The sequence below is a fragment of the Trichechus manatus genome, unplaced genomic scaffold, assembly GCF_000243295.1.
Source record: "Trichechus manatus latirostris isolate Lorelei unplaced genomic scaffold, TriManLat1.0 scaffold00131, whole genome shotgun sequence".
In the NCBI taxonomy this organism is placed as follows: Eukaryota; Metazoa; Chordata; class Mammalia; order Sirenia; family Trichechidae; genus Trichechus; species Trichechus manatus.
Genome location: NW_004444067.1, coordinates 461,430 through 485,820, shown reverse-complemented (window position 1 = coordinate 485,820; position 24,391 = coordinate 461,430). Strand labels below are relative to the sequence as shown.

The window sequence follows — 24,391 nt, the reverse complement described above, 5'->3', positions numbered from 1 at the left end:
AAGGTCCCCAAGTAATGAGTTTCAGACCTGCCATTAACTGAATATTCTCCACATTGGCTTTAATGGATCTGCCAGAGATAGGTGCCCACTTGATTTTCTTTCCCTTTGTTGGTCATGGTTTTATTAAGTGGGGTTGCTGTGTTGCTGACCTCATCTGCTTTACATTGATCAGATGGTGGAAATATTTATTCCTTTCGCATAGAGCCTTAGTAACAGATGAGTAACCTTGTCTCTGTGTCTCCCATTGTTATTTATTAGTACATTTTCTAAAACATCACCAGTTCTTTATCAGCCAGCATACATGTGAATGCTACACAGTAACGTATAACCCCAGCTTTGTTGTTGTTAGGTGCCCTGAGGTCGGTTCCAACTCATAATGACCCCATGTACAACAGAACAAAACACTGCCTGGTCCTGTGCCATCCTCACAGTCATTGCTATGCTTGAGCCCATTGGTGCAGCCAGGGTGTCAGTCCATCTCGTTGAGGGTCTTCCTCTTCTTCACTGACCCTCTACTTTATCAAGCATAATGTCCTTCTCCAGGGATTGATCCCTCCTGATAACATGTCCAAAGCATGTGAGACAAAGCCTTGCCATCCTTGCCTCCAAGGAGCATTCTGGCTGTACTTCTTCCAGGACAAATCTGTTTGTTCTTTTGACAGTCCGTGATACATTCAATATTCTCTGCCAACACCATAATTCAAAGGCATCAATTCTTCTTCAATCTTGCTTATTCACTTCCCAGCTTTCGCTTGCATATGAGGCAATTGAAAACACCATGGGCTTGGGTCAGGTGCACTTTAGTCCTTAAAGTGACATCTTTGCTTGTCAACACTTTTGCAGCAGATTTGCCCAATGCAATGTGTCATTTGACAGCAGTCAAGAAATCAAACCCCAGCTTACTGGTAGAATTCACAGCCAACCAGTCATAAGTTATGCATTTGGAGAGCTTTTTGGTAACAGTCGTTATTTCTTGTAATTATGTTGGCTTTTTTGTTAACCGTTTTTATTGTTGTTCTCTAAAGGTATTTTCAGTGTCAACCCAAATATGGCTTGTTTGCTCCTGTCCACAAAGTCACCAAGATTGGCTTCCCTTCCACGACACCAGCCAAAGCCAAGGCCGCAGCTGTGAGGCGAGTGATGGCCACCACGCCTGCCAGCCTGAAGCGCAGCCCTTCTGCCTCCTCGCTCAGCTCCATGAGCTCCGTGGCCTCCTCAGTGAGCAGCAAGCCCAGTCGGACAGGATTAGTAAGCCTCCCTTTACTTACTATGTGCCTCCTACTTCCCGGGCGTGAGGAATGCACACTGCCCATTCACCTGCTTTGCTTTAAAAAATATTAACCCTCCCTTGTCCTTGTGTTGAATGTTAGTTGTAGCTTACTGTGAAATTCCCTACAAGCAAGTTTCAAAAAAATGTAACTCCAGACAGAATATAATTTTTGAAACAGAAAAAGGTATTTGACAGTTCCTTTCAGATTCTTAAGGCCCTGAAACATACTCGTTCTTGATAAATGTGTAGTAACTGCTGTTTAGGCTAACATATGGGCTGGATTCTTTTTTGGAAGTAGTTTTGGGCACAACAAGAAAGACAGGAAAATTGAAGGGTTACTTTCTCTCAAGTACATAAGTCTCTTTCTCTTTGACTTTAAACAATTTATTAACTAAAGTATTTTGAGCAAAGGTGTGTTCTTAGAATCCTAATCTTAAGTTAATACAGTCTAACCCACTGGAAGCATTAATGTGTGGAGTGTTCCTGATTTAGGCCAGAAGATGCAGAGGGAAACCTCTAGAACTTGAAAGGAGCTAGGAAAAGCCATGTTTTGTTTTGTTTCCTTTGTTCTGTTCTCTCCCTTCCTCCCTTTCCCTCTCCCTCTCCACCTCCCCTCCCCTCCCCTCCCCTTTTTATCCCATTTAGGGCAGTAAAAATAGAAACAACAGAATTAAAATAGGCAGCACCTCCTTCTGTTTGTTAACGTGATGTTTCACTGGTGTCATAGCGATAGGTTTTTGGCCTCATCCCCTGCCCTTAAGTTTATTACTTGACATGAGGCAAATAGTGTTTTACATCTGAAAAGGCAGCATAAGATTCTTCCCAGCTGAATGTGGGATCTGTGCTTTATGGTGGTGAACAACCGACTGGAGTTAGACTGTGGAGTGTGCGGCCCGGGGAGTCGGGGGTGCTCGCCCGCTGTCTCCTTTTGCCTTAGCTTCTCTTATAGCTGACAGGGAAAGGAGAGGCAGCAGAATCTTTCTTTTATGTAGGGGTCGTGCTCCTTTGCCAGTCCACCGAATTTTCTTCCTCTTAACATTTATGCAAAATAAATACCTGCTCAGACTATTCAATTTGCACACAAAAAGAAAATCTGCATCTTCATCAGAAAAATCACAAGTGGACTTTTATGAGAAAAATATGACAAGATCAAGGAGGACAAAGCTTTGTTCAGAGTGGGTCAGCGAACTCTACTGTGGACATCTGGTCTGCTTTGCTAATGTAGGAACAATTCCATGGGAGTATCTAATTTGGATTGGAAGTCTTACTTGAGTAATTTTTATTGCCTTATAATAAAAAAAAATTAAGAATTTCCTTTTCTTTGGAAAACATCAAGCTCTCCGTGCTCCCACCAATCTCTCCTCTTTCTTTTCAGACCGGTTCTTAGCTCCTCTCATTTAGTGAAGAATATTGACAAAAGAGAGATGAGTCTCCGTCACCTTTTAAGACTGCTTATTTTTGTATGTCTTGGTATAGGGTAGCTATAGTTTCCAAGCAAGGAGTTACCAGAAAAGAATGATATGACAGGGACATAGAATAATTGAAATTGTGACTTCCCAGAAATATATCTCTGAACAATGTCATTGTTGCTGTTGTTGGATGCCATTGATTCTGACTCATAGCAACCCCATGTGACAGAGTTGAACTGCCCTATGGGGTTTCCTAGGCTGTAATCTTCGTAGGAGCAGATCGCAAAGTCTTTCTCTGGAGGAGCGGCTGGTGGGTTGGAACTGCTGACCTTTCGGTTAGCAGCTGAACTCTTAACCATTGTGCCACCAGGGCTCCTCTGAACAATATAGTCCCAGGCATATATGGAAAAGTCTAAAAATTCTCTAACAAAATGATTTTCTGAAAATATTGAGCACAGAGGTTCACAAACTTTCTGGGTTCATGGCACCTTTAGTGTCTCAGTTATTTTTCATGGTGCTCCTAAGTAAGTAATTAGGTTCAAATAACTTAGTATTTATGTCCTAAGGAGCCCTGGTGGCACTACGGTTAAGTACTTGGCTGCTACTGAAAGGTTAGTGATTAGAACCCACCCAGCGGCTTTGTGGGAGAAAGACCTGGCGATCTGCTCTTGTAAAGATTATAGCCTAGAAAACCCTGTGCAGCAGTGCTACTCTGTCACATGGGGTCACTATGAGTAGAAAATCGACTTGAGAGCACCTAACAACAAACAACAAGTTAGTAGCCATTTGAAAAGAAATGATACACATAAATTGAAAGAAAAAAATTAATGTTTTTATTTCATTGTTAAATAACCACAGTTACTTACTATCGGGATGTGTGTGCCTGTTGGACACTGCAAATCTTCTCAAACCTTGAAATCATATTGAAAAATGCCACCCTCCTTGTCCAGAGCAAAAGAGAAAGAAGGAAACCAAAGACTCAAAGAAGAAACTAGTCTACATGACAGATAGTCTACATGAACCACGGTCTTGGCTACCCTGAGACCAGAAGAACTAGATGGTGCCCGGATACCACTACCAGCCGTTCTAATCAGGGCCACAGTAGTTGGACCCTGATAGATGGGAGAAGAATATGGAACAGAACTTCAAATTCCTAAAACACACACACACACAGAAAACCAGACTTTCTGGAGGACTCCGTGAGACTATTGCTCTGAGATACTCTTCAAACTTTGAACCAAAACTAACCTCTGAGGCTACCTCGTAGCTAAATAACAGATTGGCCCACAAAATAATAAATATCACCCCTAAGTACTGTGCTCCTTTAAAAAAATCGCCTATATGAGACCAAACAGTCAACAATTTCTTTAAAACAAAGATGAAACTGTAAGGAGGCAGGGAAACTAGATTAATGGAAATGGAGCAACTAGACTGGAAATATGAGAATGCTCACGTGTTGTGAAGAACGTAACCAATGTCACTGAACAACCTGTGTAGAAATTGTTGAATGGGAACCTAAACTGCTGTGTAAAGCTTCACCGAAAACACAATAAAATATTATTTAAAAAAAAAAGACATAATTATGAAAGGTAAACTATAAAGTTAAAAAAGAGAAAAATACTACCCTCGTTTCCTGTGCTAAATTGACTTTTGCACTATACTTGCTTTTTGATCATAGCAGTAGCCAAAACCCAGCTTTGTAAAGATGCAAAGTTATCGGAAGATCTCATGTTGAACACTGAGTTGCCTTGAGCTGGTAGTTTGCGTGGTGTCCAACACGTGTCACTGCATTTTCATTGAAAATTTAAAATATCCCACAGTGCCCCTGCTTGCTGCAGTGCCCCGGGGGATCTCTGTACCTTGTACGGGAACCTTGGATTTAGTATATTCAGGATAAATGTTAGTAAGAGAAAGTCTAATTTAACCACATAATGAAATTGGAAATTGAAGGTCAGATGGTTAAAAGAGAGAACGGGAATTTCCCCCCGATCTGTATAAGTTAGTTAAAGAAGTTTCACCAAGTAGCAGCAGTAAAGGACAGTGTAGATTTGATTGAATTCCTTCGCTCTCGTAGTTATCAAACTGCCTAATTATTAATTGATGAAAGAGACTCACTGTAAGCTGCATCCTGCCACAAGGGCTCAGATGGACTGATTAAGAGAAGAGCTTTCAGGCGACACGCGGGTCTGCGATTACTGACGGTGACGTCGGGGCTGCATTGATGTCGAGCACGCTACCACTAAGTGAATGGCCTGGGACAAACGCTGCCGAGGGATGAGGCCTTTTCTGAGCCACCTACCAGCCTCTGGAGCCAAACTTGGAAGGAATGTCATTCAGCTTGCTGGATTGCCTGTTAATATTTCACAGGATGTTAAGCGTTATTTTAACAGTTATTTCCCTCTGCGTTTTAACATGACTGTTAGTCTCAAGATGGAGGAATCAAGTATGTGAAGCAGCAAAGATCAACAGATGGACACACAGAAACTTTCTTTCTCCACCCGCACCCTTGCCCCTATCTCTTTTGATCCCTCTGTTTTGTTTTCCCAGTTCTGTCTCCATTATTTCTCTTCCTCCTTCTCCTCCCCTATTTCTCGCTTTCTTCCTAAATGTCTTTTTCCCCCACTTTCGCCATATCTTTTTTCCTTCCTTTTTCTTGTGTGTGTATGTGCCCAGAGATACAGATGCTCATGGACTCGCCCACTCACCACTACTCTTAATCTTATCTACATAAATCTTTCTGGTGATGGGGATTCTGGTCCTCAAGACTGGATTCCTGGGTAAGATCTCCTATGCCTTTCATGTTGAAAGAAAGACGAAGAAAATCCTGACAAGGATCCAACTATTTAATCAATTGAAGGAAGGTTTGTGACTCCAAAGGTGACCCCTTGCTTACTGAATAGTATCTAGAAGCTTAAGAAATTGGGGAAGAGTCTCAACCTCAAGTTGAAGGATCAGAAAAGTGGCCACCATGTCATAACAAGAAAATAAGTATGCACGAAGCTCAGGCAGAAATGGAGTTTCGAGAAACTTGCTCAGTGGGTTCTGTGGGGTTTTTCTAGATTCCGACAAGGCCCTGCCAACTGAGCTCATGGTGCCTTTGATTTTAGTCTTGTATTCTCCTTCCAAAACCCCTTCCTGACTGTTTCGTGACCTCCTTACATTGTTTGATTGTTCTGTGACCTCTTTACGTTGTGTGATTGTTCCGTGACCTCTTTGGTTCTTTGTGAAAGTTACTGACAGCAGCCACGTGCTTCCTTGTGATGTTGACGACAAGCCTTTCCTAGTAACGGGCAAGCCTGCGAGCTGGGGCAGCCCTTGTGCTTTGCTGAGGAGCCGCCTGCCATGCATGCCTGGCTACCTCCCTGCTTCCCTGATAGCATCATCGCCCTTCACTTCTTTAACTTTCCTTTGCAGTTGACTGAGACCTCCTCCCGGTACGCCAGGAAGATCTCCGGCACCACTGCCCTCCAAGAGGCCCTGAAGGAGAAGCAGCAGCACATTGAGCAGCTGCTGGCTGAACGGGATCTAGAGAGGGCGGAGGTGGCCAAGGCCACGAGCCACGTGGGGGAGATAGAGCAGGAGCTAGCTCTGGCTCGGGATGGACACGATCAGGTGAAGTCTGGCGCTGGTCTTGTGGTGGAGATGGTGATGGTTCTTAAGTTGAGTGAGGAGACCAAAAGGCATGCCTCGTGCTTGGAGCCAGGGAGCTAGTCTTGAGAGTACTGGAAATGAGTGTGAATTTCCCTGCCGGGCTTGTCTGAAAGCTGTGACCCATGGTACCAGTTTCCATCATCCTAAAGATGAAGTTTGGTTCTTCTTGATTCTACTGAGTCTTTTGGTCTTTACGTCCAGAGCCTCTCTGTGTTAGGCCACCTTGTTTTCTAGGACCTTATCCGTGATTACAAACCCTGTTTTGTAGATTATCTTTTGTATGTGTTTCAGCTTCAAAAAAAGAGTTGTTTTACCATTGCCCTCTGTTGCTTTAGTGGTGTGGTTTTTCATCATCTAGCTTCCAGGAAAGCTGCCGAGAGTAACCCATTAATGGTTGTATAAAGCACTTGAATGTTTTAGAGTAATGACGCCCCACCATGGTACCAGTTAGCCATAGCTTTTTGGAGGTACCCCTGGGCCTGTATGTGGGTCGGAACGTACTCCTCACTGCCGTCCCTGTCTTCCCCAGCACGTCCTGGAATTGGAGGCCAAGATGGACCAGCTGCGAACAATGGTAGAAGCAGCTGACAGGGAGAAGGTGGAACTTCTCAACCAACTGGAGGAGGAGAAAAGGTGATCCAAACTGTTTCCTGGTGCAAGTGCTGCCTTTTCCCTTTCAAAGATCTTAGGAAAATTTTCCCATTAACAACCTTTGGTGTCAACCCATAGAGCCAGAGGAATGACTCTGTGTAGCAGAAATCTGACTCTTCCTACTGTGTAAGGAGGGTTTTCTTTGATCTGACTTCTTTTCAAGAAATGTGGAATCATCCAGACATGGCCTGATTCATTGAACATGTATTTAGTGAGTGCCTGCTGTGTGCCAGACATCCTCCTGAGCATGGCCTAAGTATTGTGAGTTTATGCAAACCCAGCTTCCACCTGGAGCTGTTTGTAGTGAGAGGATATTCCAGGTCTAAGTTAACTAGCATTTATGAAGTACCTTCCATGTAGCACATAAAATTGCACTGTCTAGTGAATGATACAAGGTCCCTGTCCTTGAGATACTCCATACGTTATTAAGAAAACAAAACTCTCATATGAGAAACAATTAGAGAATTTTTCCCAGTCAGTATAAAATCAAGTGCTAAATTGTGTGAGAGAGAGAAGGCAAGGTGGGTTCTTCCAAAAGGGAGGTTTCTTGGGGCAATGAAAAAAGTGTCTGCACAGAAACCATTTAAACATCCCCAGAGAATGGGGAGTTTGTCTGCTATTGCATTTAATGCCATCTTTTGTCATCGTTTCTGAGAGCAGCGACATACTTCAGTAATTATCTAGTATTCCTGTGTGCTCGGGATGCTCATAACCACGGAGATAAGAGGGTCCACTGGAGGTATAAGACAGCCTCTCACCAGGGAGATTACTTTCTCATTGGAGAGAGAAACGCCTACATAGGAAATTCTCCTAGTAGCCTGAAAATGGCTTCATGTAAATGAGAAATAGTGATAGACTCTTTTAGGCCCTTCTGAATGCCTGGGACCAGTACCGATTGCTTCTGTTCTTAAGCCAGCTGTTATTCTACAGACTTCTGGGCAGTAGAAATGGCCCTCAGCTCTGCAATGAGCTTGCAGATGACATTTCTGACTCATACGAGTAGGTTTTTTTAATTCTTGATTTTGCTAGAAATGCTGGTGAGCTTAAAGGATTTTTTTTTCACATGTATGTTATAAACTTTGTCCCTCTTTTAGTCTTCTCTTACACCCCATTTTGTAGATTCATAATGTAGATGTTGCTTAGATTGTGTGAATCTTCAGAGTATCGTATTTCATCGATTCTGACAGCACTGTGGAAATACACATTCCAATATCAGGGATTTTTAAATGTAAAAACGATGTGCATTTTAGAATCAAATAGGATCCTTGATTTTGTCTCCCCCAAATCGTTGACAACCCTAGTGTCCCAGTCTGGGAGCAAAGACTGGTATTGTCGAAGAGGGTTAAGATTGGAGGTCTCTAGCTGAGGCAGCCTGCTGGCCTTGGTTCTGTACATAATAGGTACTCAGTGCATATTCGCTGAATATATGTGTTCTTTTTACTGTGAGATACCTGATGTGGCATGATATAAAGAGTTTTGTTTTCTATACCACTCTTCCCTATCTGCTATTACTGGAAAGAAGCAATTGTTGACTTGAAGTCTCAAACCTATTTCTGGGGTAATCAGACCTTTTCCTTTCAGGCTGATCTTGTCTCAATTAGATCTTTCCAGTATCTGTGGCCAAGGGGACCAGCGATTTTTCTTAACTCTTAACCTCATGCCTTCTGGATTCAGTACCTGGATAAAACTTTGGAATTTCCTAAATAGAGTAGAGCTCTTAGATTTATAAACTGGAGGACTGTTTTCTTTGTCTTTAAAGCATTTCTTTCCACTTCACTTTCTTCTGATCGTCTGAATTCACCAGCGTATTGAGTCCAGTTTTTTTGGTTTGTTTTTTGTTTTTTTAAGTAGGCTGACACGTCCTTTAGTTACTTTCTCTAAACACTTCATTTGGGTTTCAATCCACAGGAAGGTTGAGGATCTTCAGTTCCGGGTTGAGGAAGAATCCATTACCAAAGGCGACCTTGAGGTAAAAGCTTTCCACTCTCTAAACCTTTCTTGGTGCCAGCGTTCAGAAACGTGGGTGAAGTGACTGTGCTAACAGAGACGCATGGCCAGAGCAGCCATCAGAGGGCGTGGTGGCGGAGCCCCAGCCCCTCAGCCCAGTGGGTTACAGGCATGGCTGTGGTTGAGGGATGGTGTCAGTCTTTGAGCCTGTCACGTGGTGGTCCAGTTCCTCTGCAGAGGAAAATTGTCAGTACTTTTTTCTCTTGCTTCAAAATTCGGAACCATGAATTGGATTTAATCCAGTCATACACCTGGCAGTGTGCCTCCCTGTAAAGCAGTCCTGCATAAGAATATATATGCTCCTCTGATTATTCGAAATCACATTTTAAAATTTCATCATAATAACCCATAACAAAACTTGTGGCTTTGCCTCAGTTTTGCTTTTCAGTTGAGCAGGATAATTCTGTTATAACTATATAAAAGATAAATGTATACTCTAGTAGTTGATTTTTTTTTTTTTTAAGTAATCACCAGAGCAAAAAACAAGAACAATTCAGATTTCAATTTCTTTTACTTCTGTGGCATGTTTTGAATTCATAGAGATTTTCCTTTGGCATAAGTTTTCTCATCAATTATTCACATTAATTTTTGAATTAGACTCCAGAATTAAATGGTTTTGATGCTTTTGAACCACTGCTAGATATATGACAAACGTAAATTATTTAACTTTTCCAAATTCTGCAGACTTTTGGACCTTTAATCTGTAAAGTTTTAGTAATAATTTTACTTATTTGTACAGTTCGCAGAATACACATTTTTGCTATCATTACAATTTTAGAGACTATTCGCTGCCCACACAGTGCTTAAATTTTAGGGGCCCTTCCAAAACAGGAGCTCTTACTTCTTTGGAAATAAGTACATTTCTATGGTTAACAGAGAGTAAGGGGAACATTTCCTGATTTCTGTAGGACCAGAATTTAATAGACAGTTAATGATTTAATATCTTCTTTGCTCATTTCATATACAGTCACATTCATTTAGTTGACTTTTGTGTTGTTCTCATCCATTTAAAAACACCAAAGACTCATTAGAAGTTTCATATCATCATCTAATTCATATGAGATATAGCCTACAGTGTTGGGGGAAAGGGACAAGTTAAAATATTTACATCAATACCAGGCTAGTATAGTCTGTCTGATAAACTTACCTGCAGTTTATCAAATAAAGTTATCTGGAAACGGTAACGCATAAGGAAACTTCAGTTGAATCTCTTTTTTTTTGTTCTTTAATTTTTTTTATTTTTTTACTGATAGCAAAAGAGCCAGATTTCTGAAGATCCCGAGAATGTAAGAGGGCACTTAACCGTGTGGATATTCCTTGTTAACACAGATGGATTACAGATCACAATGCTTATTTATATACTCAAATACTAACTGCACAAGCTGACCTTGCAACATTGGCCTTAATATTTCTGTGCATGTGGCTTTCAAAGCAATTACATCTGTATCCTGAAGAAATTGTATGTAATAACTAAACCGAAACCAACAACAAAAATCCAAACTCATTGCTGTCGAGTCAATTCCAACTCATAGCAACCTTGTAGGACAGAGTAGTACCGCCCCATAGGGTTTCCAAGGAGCAGTTAGTGGATATGATGTAATGACTAATCTCTTTAAATTCATTTGTTTAACAAGTAGGGAAATGTTTGCTTCATAAAAAATTTTGTCAAAACAGAAAAATTTTTTTATCCAAGAGTCTGGCCTTCTTCAGCTAGTTCATAATGTATTCTAATTTTAGAATTATTAAAAAAAAAATGATAGATGACTGAACCATAAAAGATATTAGAGAAAGGAGTTGTAGAAATTCAGAGGAGAATTCCCAAGTTCTCTAATTTGACTTCCTGTGTTGGCAAGAGGGAACTGTGGAATTCCCAGCACCCGTTGCCTTTTGTGTTAGCTCCCCCTGCTGGCTAGTGTTTGCCATGCACCTGACAAGAAATTCAAACTCATTTGTTGCTACAGCTGTGCTGTCCAGTCGATTCTGACTCACAGCGAACCCTATATGACAGAGTAGAACTGGCCCCACAGGGTTTCCTAGGCTGTAATCTTTACGGGAGCAGATTGCCAGGTCTTTTCTCCCACAGAGCCACTGGGTAGGTTCGAACGGCTGACCTTTTGATTAGTGGCCGAGCTCTTAACCATTGTCCTGCCCGGGCTCCTTTCCCTAAAATGTGAAACAAGAGGCAAGCATTCTTCAGTGAAGACGCTATGTCTTTTAATTTATTATTGTTGAAGTGACTTTTTCCTAGTAGCTGTGCTGCTAGGCATATAGTTTTTTTTTTTCCCCTTCCTCCTTCTGCTCAATACCAACAAACCAATGCAAACCTTATCAAAGTGGCCTGCAAAGCATTGCTTGGTGGTGGACCCCACCGGCTGTGATGCTGTTTGAAAAGAATCTAAAAATTGCTTGCTTTGGTTTACCACCACAAGAGAACAAAATTTAGACAAGGAACTACTTCTCTTCCAACCACCTCCTGGCAGCTGCAGTAGAGAACTCAAGGCTGAACTTTAAAAAACAAAAGACTGCGTTCAGAGGGTTCTTTTTGGGCAGCTCCTTCGGTGATCTGGGTCTCTTCTCGCCTTCCAGAACAGGCTCCTGCCGCCCGCCTGGTGTCAGTCTGCATGGGCCCGCCCTCCTGCTTCTCTGTGCGCTTCCAGCAGAGCCTCTGCTTTTCTTCTCAGTTCCTGCCCTGGGACTTTCCTCCCTGGATTCCCCACATCTTATTCTAAGAAAGGAAAAGGTTCAGAAGGAGGGTTATCCTGTTCATGAGTAGCATTTTCACTACCTGCTGTGGCCCGGAAGTGGCTCACGAGTTCCCTTCCTTATTATTGACACCACGCAGCCATCTGGTCCCAGAGCACTGTAGACATGCCTGTCAGTCATTGGGAAGATCTCTGTATGGGGAGAAGACCTCAGGGGATGGGTAGTTGCTTTTTCCCTGGAAGTACTGATCTGCACCCAGAGGACACTTAATTCAGTGTCCAGAGGAGAAAGGTTCTGCAGGCTTGTGCTTTTCCCGTTAGTTTTGGATTTCAGTTCTTGAGGCTGTGACCCCAGTTATGTAGATCCTGGATTCGATTCTTTTCTTGTCAAAGCAGGTGGATTGAACGACGTATGTCTAAGGCACATACGGACTGAGGGGACCATCCCGACAATTAGGTTTGGAATTTTATTTCATTATTTTTTTGAGTGTAAAGAGCTGAAGCAGGTAAAGAATTCCCTTTTTTTTCTCTCTCTCTTTTTTTTTTTTTTTGTTTACCTTTTAAATATCCCATGATAGTTAATCTCTGGTTCACAAGCAAAGTGATCACTTGAATGCTCTGAAATCCCCGGAGTACCACTGGAGTGAGCAAAGAAGTTCACAATCTTTATGTTTACATACCACCTTCTACTGAAGCTCTGCACTACTTTCAGTTACGTTGTTTAGAGTTTGTTATCATTTTCTCATTGCCCCTAAATGTGCAGACTTAATAGATCAGACCTGTTAGTGCCACGTGATATTTAAATTAATACAAGTCACTGGCAGGAGCAGCTGGGTCAATAGGTCTCATCAGTTCATTATGCTGATCAGACCCTCTTGGGTAGGAGAGGTGGGTGGAGGAAGTAGCACCTTTGGACTAATGTCTAGATTATGTGGAATTATTAAGATCCTGCTGCACTTAACACCTGTTAGAGAATGTCTTTTGAGTTTTCCTCCAGCTCACCTCTGAGTACATGATGATGGGTGCTAGAGAGTACCTTGAGACCTCGGAGGTTTTGAATCGTATTAGAATCTTACCAGCTCTTGCTGTGGTTCAAACTCACGCCACTGTCACCATTTCTTACCTGTGAGCTGGGAAGAACTTACTTCATCTTAGGAGAAAAATAATAAGCCCCTTACGAGTTCCAGCTAAACTTTTCTCCCGCTGAGGCTCTTATTGGCTTGCTTCAGAGATGAAGGATGTGTGGATAATTATTATGGAATTTTCTCCTTGTAAATCTGATTCCTTTTTTATTTTTTTTTCTTCCTCTAATGACAAGTAATAGGCTTTGGAAAATCGGCGCACCATAGACGAGAGGTTTGCTGAGACTCTCAGAGCCTCCTCACCCATGTCAGCAAAGGCACTGATGTGATGTCCCTCAGCTCTGGTCTCAATTCCCTTCACCAGGTTTCACGTTTGACCCTTGTTCATACTGAATTGTGTGCCAAAGTGCAAGGCCCCTCCTCGAAGGACGTACTGAGCACTTTTCAGATTTCTGAAGCTATCTTTTTCATATTAGGTGATAGTTAATAATCGTTTTAGGGGACAATCTACTTTTTTTTTTTTTCAAGTCACTGAGTCAGTTACATACACATTAATGTCAAACAGCCACTGTGGGAGGAGGGAAAATGACAGTTTAGAGGAATATTAACGATTCTAATTTGTGCTGATCAACTTCACTTAACCAATATAACTTATATTTGGCTGCATGTATTTGACACTTTTCATCTTACCTCATGTGTTCTCCATTTTGCTTTGTCAGTAGACTAGTTTCCCCGCCCACTGTCATCCTGTGTCCATAGTACTCATCCTCACCCCCAGCCTCCTCATCTCACCTCCATCCTCTTCATTTCTCCGTTATCCCTTTTGTTCATCCTCTGGTGGAAGGTTCCGGTGGCTCAGCCTGCATGCCGCTCTCTTTCCTCTTGTGCTGGCATGTGATGGTGGCACTGTTGTGTTCTCTTCCTCTTCCTTTTTACTAACAGACGCAGACCAAACTGGAGCATGCCCGCATTAAGGAGCTTGAACAGAGCCTGCTCTTTGAAAAGACCAAAGCTGACAAACTCCAGAGGGAGTTAGAAGACACTAGGGTAATGGTTTTCACTGTTTAATGACGCAGACCCATGTGTGTGAGTGGTGGACACCTCGGGTGATGTGCCTGCCATTGGCCTGACCCTTGCCTTGACCCAGTGGTTCAACCTGAGTTTGGTCTTGGTGCCGTTCAGGTGTTCGTGAGCGTAGACTAATGGGAAAACTGATTTGTTCTCTATCAAATCTTTCATCAATTGTAAAGACTCAATTCCTTGGTTGATGCAACCAAAATTGAGAGAGAAACTTTGCAACTGTATAGACGGCAAGGACCTCCATACCTGCATTTAAGGTTGTTTGTATTAATACCTTGAAATGTGTTCGTCCAGTTTGCCACACACAGCCAATTGTCCTCTTGTTCTCATACTCCTAGCTGTTGGATTTTCTAAGTTATTCTTTGTTATCATTGTTTTACTTTAGCTCTCTTTTAGTGCCTTCCCTGACCCCTTGGGAGAAGAGAATTGAAGCACTGGCTCTTTTTATTGAGAGTTAAAGACTTTCTGCCCAGTTACCTTTTTTTCTTTTACCTGATCCCTCTTTGCATCTCCTTCCTCTGTCACTCAGGAGGTTGAAATCTCAGTGATCAGGAGGGACAAGTGTGTTGGGACCAAAATGACTTGTTTCCATCATAAGCTCACTGTGTGGCCCCTGGAGCCAGTGTATTAGTGATGTTTTGGTGTGTTTATATATTAAAACACCGATGGAGTGCTTACTTCATGCCAGGCACTATTCTAAGCGCTTTACAAGCATTAACTCATTCAGCCTCTCTACAACTCTAGGGGTAGGTAGTATTATTGCCCCCATTTTACAGATGAGGGTACTGAGGCACCAAAAACCCATTGCTGTCAAGTCGATTCCAACTCATGGCGACTCTGCAGGACAGAGTAGAACTGCCCCATAGGGTTTCTAAGGCTGTAATCTTTACAGAGGCAGACTGCCACATCTTTCTCCCGGTGGAGCAGCTAGTAGGTTTGAACTGCTGACCTTTCAGTTAGCAGCCAAGCACTTAACCACTGTGCCATCAGGGCTCCCACTGAGGCACAGAGAGGTTAAATAATTGACCAGAGGCCACACAGCTAATAGTCAAGGTTTTCATCCAGGCCATTTGGCTCCAGAGTCTGTGCTCTTAACCACCACAGGATGGAATCTATCATGGATGTAACTTGGTGCCAAATGCTTTAAGAATTATGACTCTGAGTATTTTACATGTGATACAATATATACACACGTACATATTTTAAATCACAAATTTGACTGTCTCTGATCAGATTTAGTATCTTGATTTTTTTTTTACTTTTGAGTTACTAGTATTTTTAGAAATTACTCTTGGTGAGAAATCAATGACTCATCTAAAAATCTAGACAATTGAGTAATTTTTCTTCTCTTAATCATAAGTTTTTATTTTTTAAGAAGGAAGAAATTGTTCTCAGTCAGCCTCAAAACAAAGATTTCTCCTGTGCACTGTGCACTTGGTAAGAGGAAAAAAAAAAAAAAAAGTGGGAGTTTGGTGCTGTGTCTTTGTTACTGAGAGCCAAAGACTTGATCTGGGAAATAAAACGAACTGATGAGATCGAGTTCCGTTAGTGTTAACTGGCTGTTGAAATAAGGATTTTTAAAAAATTTCTGAACTCTTTTTCCAATCATAGCTTTGTAAGCAGATATCTTTGATGTTTTCTTTTTGCTGTGGATGAGAAGGCATTGTTTGCAGCATGGCTTATTCAGGTAGTTCAGATTCAAGCACCTATCTTTCTGTGACAAGAAGTATCCTCTCTAGACCCTCGCCTTGGTTTCCCAAGCGGTGAATTAGCTTAAAACTAACCAGCGACCACATGAGTTTCATATCACCCCCATTCCCTTTCTAGGAAGTGTTTTAGAATTCCATTAAGGAGCCTTGGTGGCTCAGTGGTTAAATGCTTGGCTGCTAACCAAAAGGTCGGTGGTTCGAACCCACCAGCCGCTCTGCGGGAGAAAGATGTGGAAGTCTGCTTCTGTAAAGATTACAGCCTTGGAAACCCCATGGGGCAGTTCTACTCTGTCCTATAGGGTTGCTATGAGTCAGAATTGACTCGACAGCAATGGGTTTTTGTTTTGTTTTTTTTTTAGAATTCCTTTAGGCCGATAAATTCAGTTTGTAAACAGTGTGAGAGATATGAGGAAGAAGAAGAAATGATTTCTTGCCTTTTGGGAGGTAGACACAGGTAGTTTCGATTGAGGGTAGACCTGGGAAATGAGATAAAAAGTAAAAGTTCTGTGAAAATGCTATGCAAAGTAGAATCATATTATTTATTATTTTTACTTGGCATTTTCTTAATTTGACTGATTAAGAACTGTTACCCTACGGGGTTTAATTTTTTTCTCTGTATTATAGAGCTTGCAGCAGTGGGGTTTATTAATGTTTTGTATATTATTTAATAAACTCTTAGACTCCCCTTCCCTGGAAAAAAATTGGATAAGTGAATCAACGTCTTTAAACCACAAAGCACAACAGTTGTAGTCAGCTCTGAAATACTGAATGACTTGGTTACGTGGCTTTGGAGATCCAAGTGCTTTCTTCTGCTCTTCTGTTGTGGACATTCTGTCTTCATCAATATCACAGCCTGTAGGTGGGCAGAGGAAAGGAAAGCACTACGCACTGGTTATTTTCTGTCCCCATAAAAGGCATTGTGCGTGAGTCCCTTGAAATCTGGGACTCACTGGTGTTTTTAAATTGTTCGTGTTGCCTTCTATTCCCCAGCTTAGTCAAATAATTAATTTTGATGGCTGAAGCTACCATGTTTAAGGTATTCTGTGTAGTGTACTGACTGCCCAACAGGTAGCACAGGGAAATACTTTTCTTTGAACAACTGGACACAGCTCAGGAAAGAGTTTCTCCTAGTCCTGAGGTATTTGTTGAAAAAAACCCAGCAGATTCCTAGGCCCTACTCCAGAGCTCAAATAGGATCAAAATACTTGGGAGTAACTGGGAATCTGCATTTTGAGCCTACATCCCAAGTGATTAATACACACACTGAAGTCTGAGAACCACTGGGTTAGGGGGAGAAGACGTGTACATCAGAATGTGGATAGAATTATAAGAGGGGGGATCTGTGTGAGTCTTTTGTGCAATTGCAGGTAAGTAATCATTCTTAGTCTTTTTTTAAAAAATGTTAATGAATTATTTGTTCATCTTCTAGTTGAGGCTTTTATTCTATAGTTGACATGTTATTTACTGAAACCTCTGAAAGGTCATTTTAGGCTTTTTATACCAGTGCAATCTAATAGAAGTACAACATATGCCACATATCTATAATTTAATAAGTAGAAAGAAACAGGTGAGATTAATTTTAATAATATATTCTGTATAAACCAGTATATCCAAAATATCATCATTTTATTGTGTAATTGATATAAAAATTAACGAGACACTTTACCTTCTTTTTTCCCTAAGTCTTCAAAATGTGATTAATAAGTAAAAAGAAACAGGTGAAATTAATTTTAATAATGTATTCTGTATAAACTAGTATATCCAAAATATCATCATTTTATTACGTAATCGATATAAAAATTATTAATGAGACACTTTACCTTCTTTTTTTCCCTAAGTCTTCAAAATATGATGTGTATTTTACACTTACAGCACATCTCACTTCAGGTTAGCCACATTTCAGGTGCTGAGGAGCCATATGTGGCTTGTGGCCTCTGTTCCAGCCAGCACAGCTCTGTCAGATCACCTCCACCAGATGGAGAAGCATTTATGCATACTGGTGTGGGCGGGTGGCAGCAACTGGCAAAACAAGGAGGATTCTTCCTTCCAGAAGGAGCTGCCTCTGAGAACTTGGAATTTTATTGTTTCTGGTAACTTATTATCAGTTAATGGATCCTTCAAGTATTTAAGCTTTTTAGAGGAAAAAGGAATATTTGTGCTCTTCCAGGTTCCTTTAGCATCTCAAAATGGTAGAGCTTTGCCAAAGATTATAGTTTTGAGTTAGAGCTGCCAGAATTGGACTTAAGATGTTATTGCAGTTATAGACACATTAAGATGAGGCATTTCTAGTAGTTTGACTGCTGCCTGCGATGGGGTTGTTATTAAGATCTTTGGGGTCAAAGAGAATCATCGGTGATTTGTTATTTAAATGCTCTCTTTTTCTTTGGACTGTTGTCAATAGGTGGCTACAGTGTCAGAAAAGTCTCGTATCATGGAACTAGAAAAAGACCTGGCATTGAGAGTACAGGAGGTAGCTGAGCTCCGAAGAAGGCTTGAGTCCAATAAGCCTGCTGGTGATGTGGATATGTCACTCGCCCTTTTGCAAGAGATCAGCTCTTTGCAAGAAAAGTTAGAAGCTGCTCATACTGACCACCAGAGAGAAATAACTTCCTTGAAGGAGCATTTTGGAGTCCGTGAAGAAATGCACCAGAAGGAGATAAAGGCCCTCCACACAGCAACAGAGAAGCTTTCTAAAGAGAATGAGTCGTTGAAAAGCAAGCTCGATCATGCCAACAAGGAGAATTCGGATGTGATAGCTCTGTGGAAGTCAAAGCTGGAGACTGCCATCGCGTCCCATCAGCAAGCGATGGAAGAGCTGAAGGTGTCCTTTAGCAAGGGGGTCGGAATGGAGACAGCAGAATTGGCAGAGTTAAAAACACAGATAGAGAAGGTGAAGCTAGATTACCAGCATGAGATAGAAAATTTGCAGAATAAACAAGATTCTGAACGGTCTGCTCATGCTAAAGAGATAGAAGCCCTACGGGCTAAACTGATGAAAGTCATTAAAGAAAAGGAGAATAGTCTGGAAGCCATCAAATCGAAGCTGGACAAAGCAGAAGACCAACATCTAGTCGAAATGGAAGACGCGTTAAACAAATTGCAGGAAGCGGAAATAAAGGTAAAGGAGCTAGAGGTACTGCAAGCCAAATGCAATGAACAAACCAAGGTTATTGATAGTTTTACATCACAGCTCAAGGCTACTGAAGAGAAGCTCTTGGACCTTGATGCACTTCGGAAAGCCAGTTCCGAAGGTAAATCGGAAATTGAGAAACTTAGACAGCAGCTCGAGGCAGCCAAGAACCAGCTTAAAAATTTAGAGATTGAAAAGAATGCTGAGAGTAGCAAGGTTTGTATTGACGTCTTCCATCTTTTTGTTTTCCATTTGTTGTTCTTATTTTGCATTGTATGTTACTTTTGAGTTGAGATAATCCATCCTCCAAATTCCTGATTAAATTGAAACAAATCATTTGGTGTCAACAGATTTCCCAGCTGAGTATAGTGTCTTCTGAATATCTTGAGTATGGTTTCACTTGAGGAGATTAGAGAAAATGATACCTCAACTATGAGAATCGATTTTGAATGTCAGTTTTCTAATTGGTTACTTCATCTATTACTTTATCCCTGGGCTATGTTGTAATCTCCTGTTTGCGCTTGGTTCCGGTCTATAATATATTTTTTAAAATAGAGAACTCCCTAAATTGATGGTATTGAGTTAAGGTAAATGAATGAATGCGTGAATAAGATAGAAACTTACAAGATCAACTCCACCTACACAATTGCCTTGTCTATAGGGTTATAGATAAAAGCCAAATGTGAAATCTGACTACTACTTAACATTCTGTAGCAAACAATATTCACAGCAAAATTCAGATTAAGAGCCTGGGACCCCTTTGAGTTGCTACTTCTTCTATCTCACAGAGTTTTTACTATCCCACAACGAGAACACAATCTATTCCCCACTTTTTTGAGGAAAGACTGGATAAGTGTGCTTTAGTCAAGGTGTAAAAATTATGTGAAACGTTAGCGAGCTACATTGCTTACTAACCAGCCTTGTTAAACGTCGTCTTCGTTTTCAAGGCTTGTTCGAGGAGTGAAAATTCTTTCCCAGTCCTCCTGCCACTAGTGAAGGAACTGGTATTGATGCTGAATGTTCTGAGCTTGTTTCTGGAGCATCTGCTCTTTTGGCAAAGAAGGAAGGGTTGTGGTGGTTAAATGGGGAGAGGTGAGGACAGACAAATGGCAAAACATTGCTAAGTCACTATCATCGAAGGTGACAAACAGGTTATAGGAAATTTTTCTCCAATCTCCTCACGTGGTTCCAAACCACCAATCAAAACACAAAGCTTAATTAGAAGAGACTACGTAGCTACTGGTTGGACCATCTTTTTTATTTACATCAAGATTTAATTGGCTTTCATTTATTGTCTAAAGGATTTCTAAAATTTGCTGAACTACTTTAAGCATACCAAAAAAGTGCAGATAATAGTAACACAGACAACATGTACCCACCTTCCATATCTTAAAAATTTTAAGACCCAGAAAATTAAATTGCTCAAGTACCTCATTTTAAAAGTAAGCTTCTGCACTTCCTGCTTTGGATCATCTCGATAGCCTAAATATCGGGGTAGATAAATAGTCTATTTTGACTATTTTAAAATAGCCATTAGACAACCTTATCTAGAACTGATAGTTTGAAAAGTTATTGTTTAATAACAACTTTAAAAAAACAAAACTACTACCCATGCCTTTATTCTTTTCAGCTTCGTTTTGTTATGTTTGTTTCTCATACATTTTTTACATTTGTTTTGTTTTTTTCCTTCTCATTCCTTTTTGTTACCCGTTTTTTCGTTTTCCTCTGTACCATGTAACTCTATGTGTTAGGCTAGTAGCATCACCAAAGAGCTCCAGGGGAAGGAGCTAATGCTCACTAACCTTCAGGAAAACTTGAGTGGAGTCAGTCAAGTGAAAGAGGCTTTGGAAAAGGATCTTCAGATTTTGGTAAGTACCTCATGGGAACCTGAATCTCAGGGTTCGTGGCCAATTGTTCCTGGTTGAAAACAAACATCTTCACACAGAAAGAAATATTGCGCCTATTTCCTTTCTCCTTCAAAGTGTTGATTTAAATTTAGTTATTAGTTACTGGCTGATATACACCTTGAAGGGAGTTGGATCAAACCCAAACTAGCAATCAAGGTGGGTATTACTTTTTTTAATCTATCCTTTACCTCTGGGAGTACACTGCTTCAGAACGTATTGACTACCTGTTGCTGTCGAGTTGGTTCTGACTCAGAGAGACCCTGTAGGACAGAGCAGAACTGTCCCATAGGGTTCCCAAGGAACAGAAGCAGACTGCTACTTCTTTCTGCCGTGGAGCAGCTGGTGGGTTCGAACCACCGACCTTTTGGTTAGCAGCCTAGCACTCAAGCACTGTGCTACCAGGGCTCTTTTAAGACCAATTTATAGACTATTTAGTTTAGTGTTAATCATAAGAACCTTCCAAATTACATGTCCAACACAATTATGTCTCATCTGTGACGAGGACACGTCTCTTTGCCCTCTGCTTACCTCAGGACTGTGTCGGGTAGCAAGCCAGCAGGCTGTCCTGGGTCACCAGCACCTTCTCTTAGTGAGGCAGGCTGCTGTCTAATTCACTGAAATAATTCTTCCTTACATGTTTATTCTACCTCAGGAAATTACTTTTCCTTTTGTATATGTCCTCTTTCCTTAATCCCAAGTGGTAAGAAATATTTTCTTTGTTACTTTTTAACTTTTTTCCTTCCTGCCTTTCCTCCTGCACCAAAAACACAAGCTTCATCAAGGCCGATAAGCATGAGCAGTGCCAGCGATACTCACGTATCATGGAGAAGGAAAATGATAGATTTATGGAGGAAACATAAGATAAACAGTACCTCCAAAGGATCCCCCAGTTACCCACTTCTGTGCTAACAACAGTGGTGAATAAAAGTGGGTTTTTTTCTTATTCAAATGCTAATATTACAAGTTTCTATTTTTTTATTTTATGGTAAGTATGTAGCTACACTGTCCGATATGATAGCCGTTGTCCACACATGGCTATGTAAATTTACATTAATAAAATGAGATAAAATTTACAATTTAGTTCCTCGGTTATGTTAGCCACAGTTTAAGTGCTCAGTAGCCACCTGTAGCTGGTGGCTGCCATACTGGACGGTGCAGTATAGAACATTTCCATCACTGCAGAAAGTTCTATTGGACCATTTTGGTATATAGTATATAGTATTTCAGCTACATTTTGAGCAAAAGTTGGTCTGGGAATCACCATTTTGTAGCGTGGTTTTCTCTGAGAAAGTGTTTTTTGAGTTCCACATCATTCCTCTGCCCTCCTCCCCAAACTCTGAGAATTCTTTCAAGTATTGCTTTCTGTAGTCTAAAGAGAAAACGTGCCACCTGAAGTCTGGCTCTGGGCATAACACGGGTGGGCAACCTCTGGCTGGACTTCGGGCATGTATACCCATCTTTTTATAGTCCTAGTTAGTTAGAAGTAGCCCTTTACAATTCTCCTGGTATCTCTAGCCCAAAGTTCATCTCAGGACAACCAGAAGAGTGGTTTTCTCGTGTTTAGGAAAGGCCTGTGACAGTAGGTGAACAGAGGACCTTCTTGGTTTAAAAAAGTACCTGACACGGGCCTAGATTCAAGATAGTAGGCTCGGGTTACCCTCAGGGATAGAAGGTTGCAGAACTCTGTTCACTGTCTCAAACAGATTTCTGAAGTGCAGGTTTGGTACATGAGGGTAGCAACATGAGGAAAAAGGACACACGTACCTCACACGTACACATGAACATATGCATGTACACCCACAGGCATATACATACATATGCACATCCATGTACGTGCACACTTATACACATGTATACCCACACATGCACACAAACTTGTATGTGCATATGCAAGCCCCATTCACACGGGCACATACGTGCACGCGTGCACAATATACAGATGGTAGTAATTGATGTCTACATGTGTTAAGCATACATTCGTTTTAATGAAACAGAGCCAGCAACAAAAAACAGATACAGTAGTCCCCCCTTATCTGCAAGAGATATGTTCCAAGACCCCCTCTGAGTGCCTGAAACCGCAGATAGTACCAAACCCTATATATACTATGTTTTGTCCTATACATACATACCTGTGATAAAGTTTAATTTATAAAGTAGGCACAGTAAGAAATTAACAACAGTAACTAATAATAAAATAGAACAATTATAACAATATACTGTAGTAAAAGTGATGTGAATGACAGAGCAGGACGGCGTGAGATTTCATCATGCCACGTTCTCACTTAACATTTTCGAACCGCAGTTGACTGCGGGTAACTGAAACCGCAGAAAGCAAAACCATGGAGAAGGGGGGACTACTGTAGTGTTATAGGGATAACTGATGGCAATTTTTTATCTTCGTACTTTGAAATCTTGAAATCTTTCTATTCTGAATATCCCATTCGCTTTCTTTAGAAAGAAAAGTTTGCTGAAGCGTCGGAGGAGGCTGTCTCTGTTCAGAGGAGCATGCAAGGTGTGTCTTGGTGTTTAAAGCACGAGCAGATTGCTTTAGAGACTGTCCTGTTCTCAAACTGTCCCTGAATACACAAAATAGATGCTACCTTTAGTCTAATATCATATCCTGGAAGTTCCTGCAGCTCAAAGGAATACTGGGTTCTACTGGCTTCCTGAAGCCTCAGACTCCCCATCATTTCTTTCTTCTTTTCACTTAATGCTTGTTCCATATTAAAGTGTGATTATACTTGGGAAAAGTATAATCATATTTAAGCAGTAGTCGTTGGTAGCTTGATTGACTTTTACTTGGAAGGAACAAAGAGATGCCTGGCCAAGGGGTGCCTGGTGCTTACCTGATCTACAGATTCAGAGAGGCAATGGAGAGATGCCTGCCTGCCTTTTTTTAATCCTTTTTAGGGTCACCGTACTGTGGTTTGATTTCTAATGGGACTTTTTAGTGTCCCGGCATCTCAATTCTTAAAAGCACATGATTAGATTTGGCTGTAAGATAGTCAAGCTCTAGCTTATTAAACATGAAATATATTAAACTTGTTACTTTATAGAAACTGTAAATAAATTACACCAAAAAGAAGAAGAGTTTAACTCGCTGTCCTCTGAATTGGAGAAGTTGAGAGAACATCTAGCAGGTAAGAAGACATCTCTGATGACTGTGCATTATGGGCTATGCATTAATGACTGTGTTAAATATAGTAGGCGTTCTAGGATTTGAGATAGTTGTAGAATGTTACAATAGCATATCCACTATTCCAGCTTAAAGTCTTCACTTACTGTGATATAATGTGAAAAAATACTTGTTTGAGATCTGTGGCCTTCAACAAGTCCTATTTTGCTCTATCTTCAAAATGTAGCCAGAATGCAAGTGCTTCTCATCCTTCCACTGATATCCTGGAAACAAGCCAAGCATCATCTTCATCTGAATTGCGTAGTAGCTGACCTGCTGGTCTACCTGCTTTTGTTCTTGTCCCCTTCAGTCTGTTCTCTACACCGCAGTCAGAACAGTCCTTTTGATTATGTCACTTCTCTGCTCAAATTCTCCAGCGACTTCCCGTCTCACTTGAGATTAAAAGCCATGCTCCTTACCCTGTGAGGTGTCTGACTTCACCTCTTGCCCTTGTTCACTCTGCTTCAGCCATGTGGCCCTCCTTGCCGAGCTGGAGCATGCGGGGCTTGTACCTGCCTCGCTGCCTTTGTGCTTGCGTTTCCTTCAGCCTGCCGTCCTCCTCCCCACCTACCCACATGCTTCACCCCCCCTCTGCCTTCGGATCTTGCAGAATTCAAC

At 41.2% G+C, this 24,391-nt stretch overlaps 1 protein-coding gene across 15 annotated transcripts in view; it reads left to right on the top strand.

The window, feature by feature from the left end:
* Positions 1–24,391, top strand: part of CLIP1 (CAP-Gly domain containing linker protein 1) — a 135,583-nt gene that overhangs the window by 62,114 nt on the left and 49,078 nt on the right. For 13 of the 15 annotated variants that reach the window (XR_002825392.1, XM_004384968.2, XM_023739200.1 and 10 more), the window contains 9 exons: positions 1,026–1,248; positions 6,094–6,291; positions 6,860–6,963; positions 8,890–8,950; positions 13,715–13,819; positions 17,963–18,907; positions 20,443–20,559; positions 23,053–23,110; positions 23,655–23,738. Coding sequence is in view for 14 of the 15 variants with exons in the window: in XM_004384968.2 (XP_004385025.1) it covers positions 1,026–1,248; positions 6,094–6,291; positions 6,860–6,963; positions 8,890–8,950; positions 13,715–13,819; positions 17,963–18,907; positions 20,443–20,559; positions 23,053–23,110; positions 23,655–23,738 (1,895 nt within the window). In the remaining variant the exon portion in view is untranslated. The remainder of the gene's footprint in view (positions 1–1,025; positions 1,249–6,093; positions 6,292–6,859; positions 6,964–8,889; positions 8,951–13,714; positions 13,820–17,962; positions 18,908–20,442; positions 20,560–23,052; positions 23,111–23,654; positions 23,739–24,391) is intronic. The other 2 variants (XM_004384969.2, XM_023739205.1) reach the window with 1 other exon arrangement.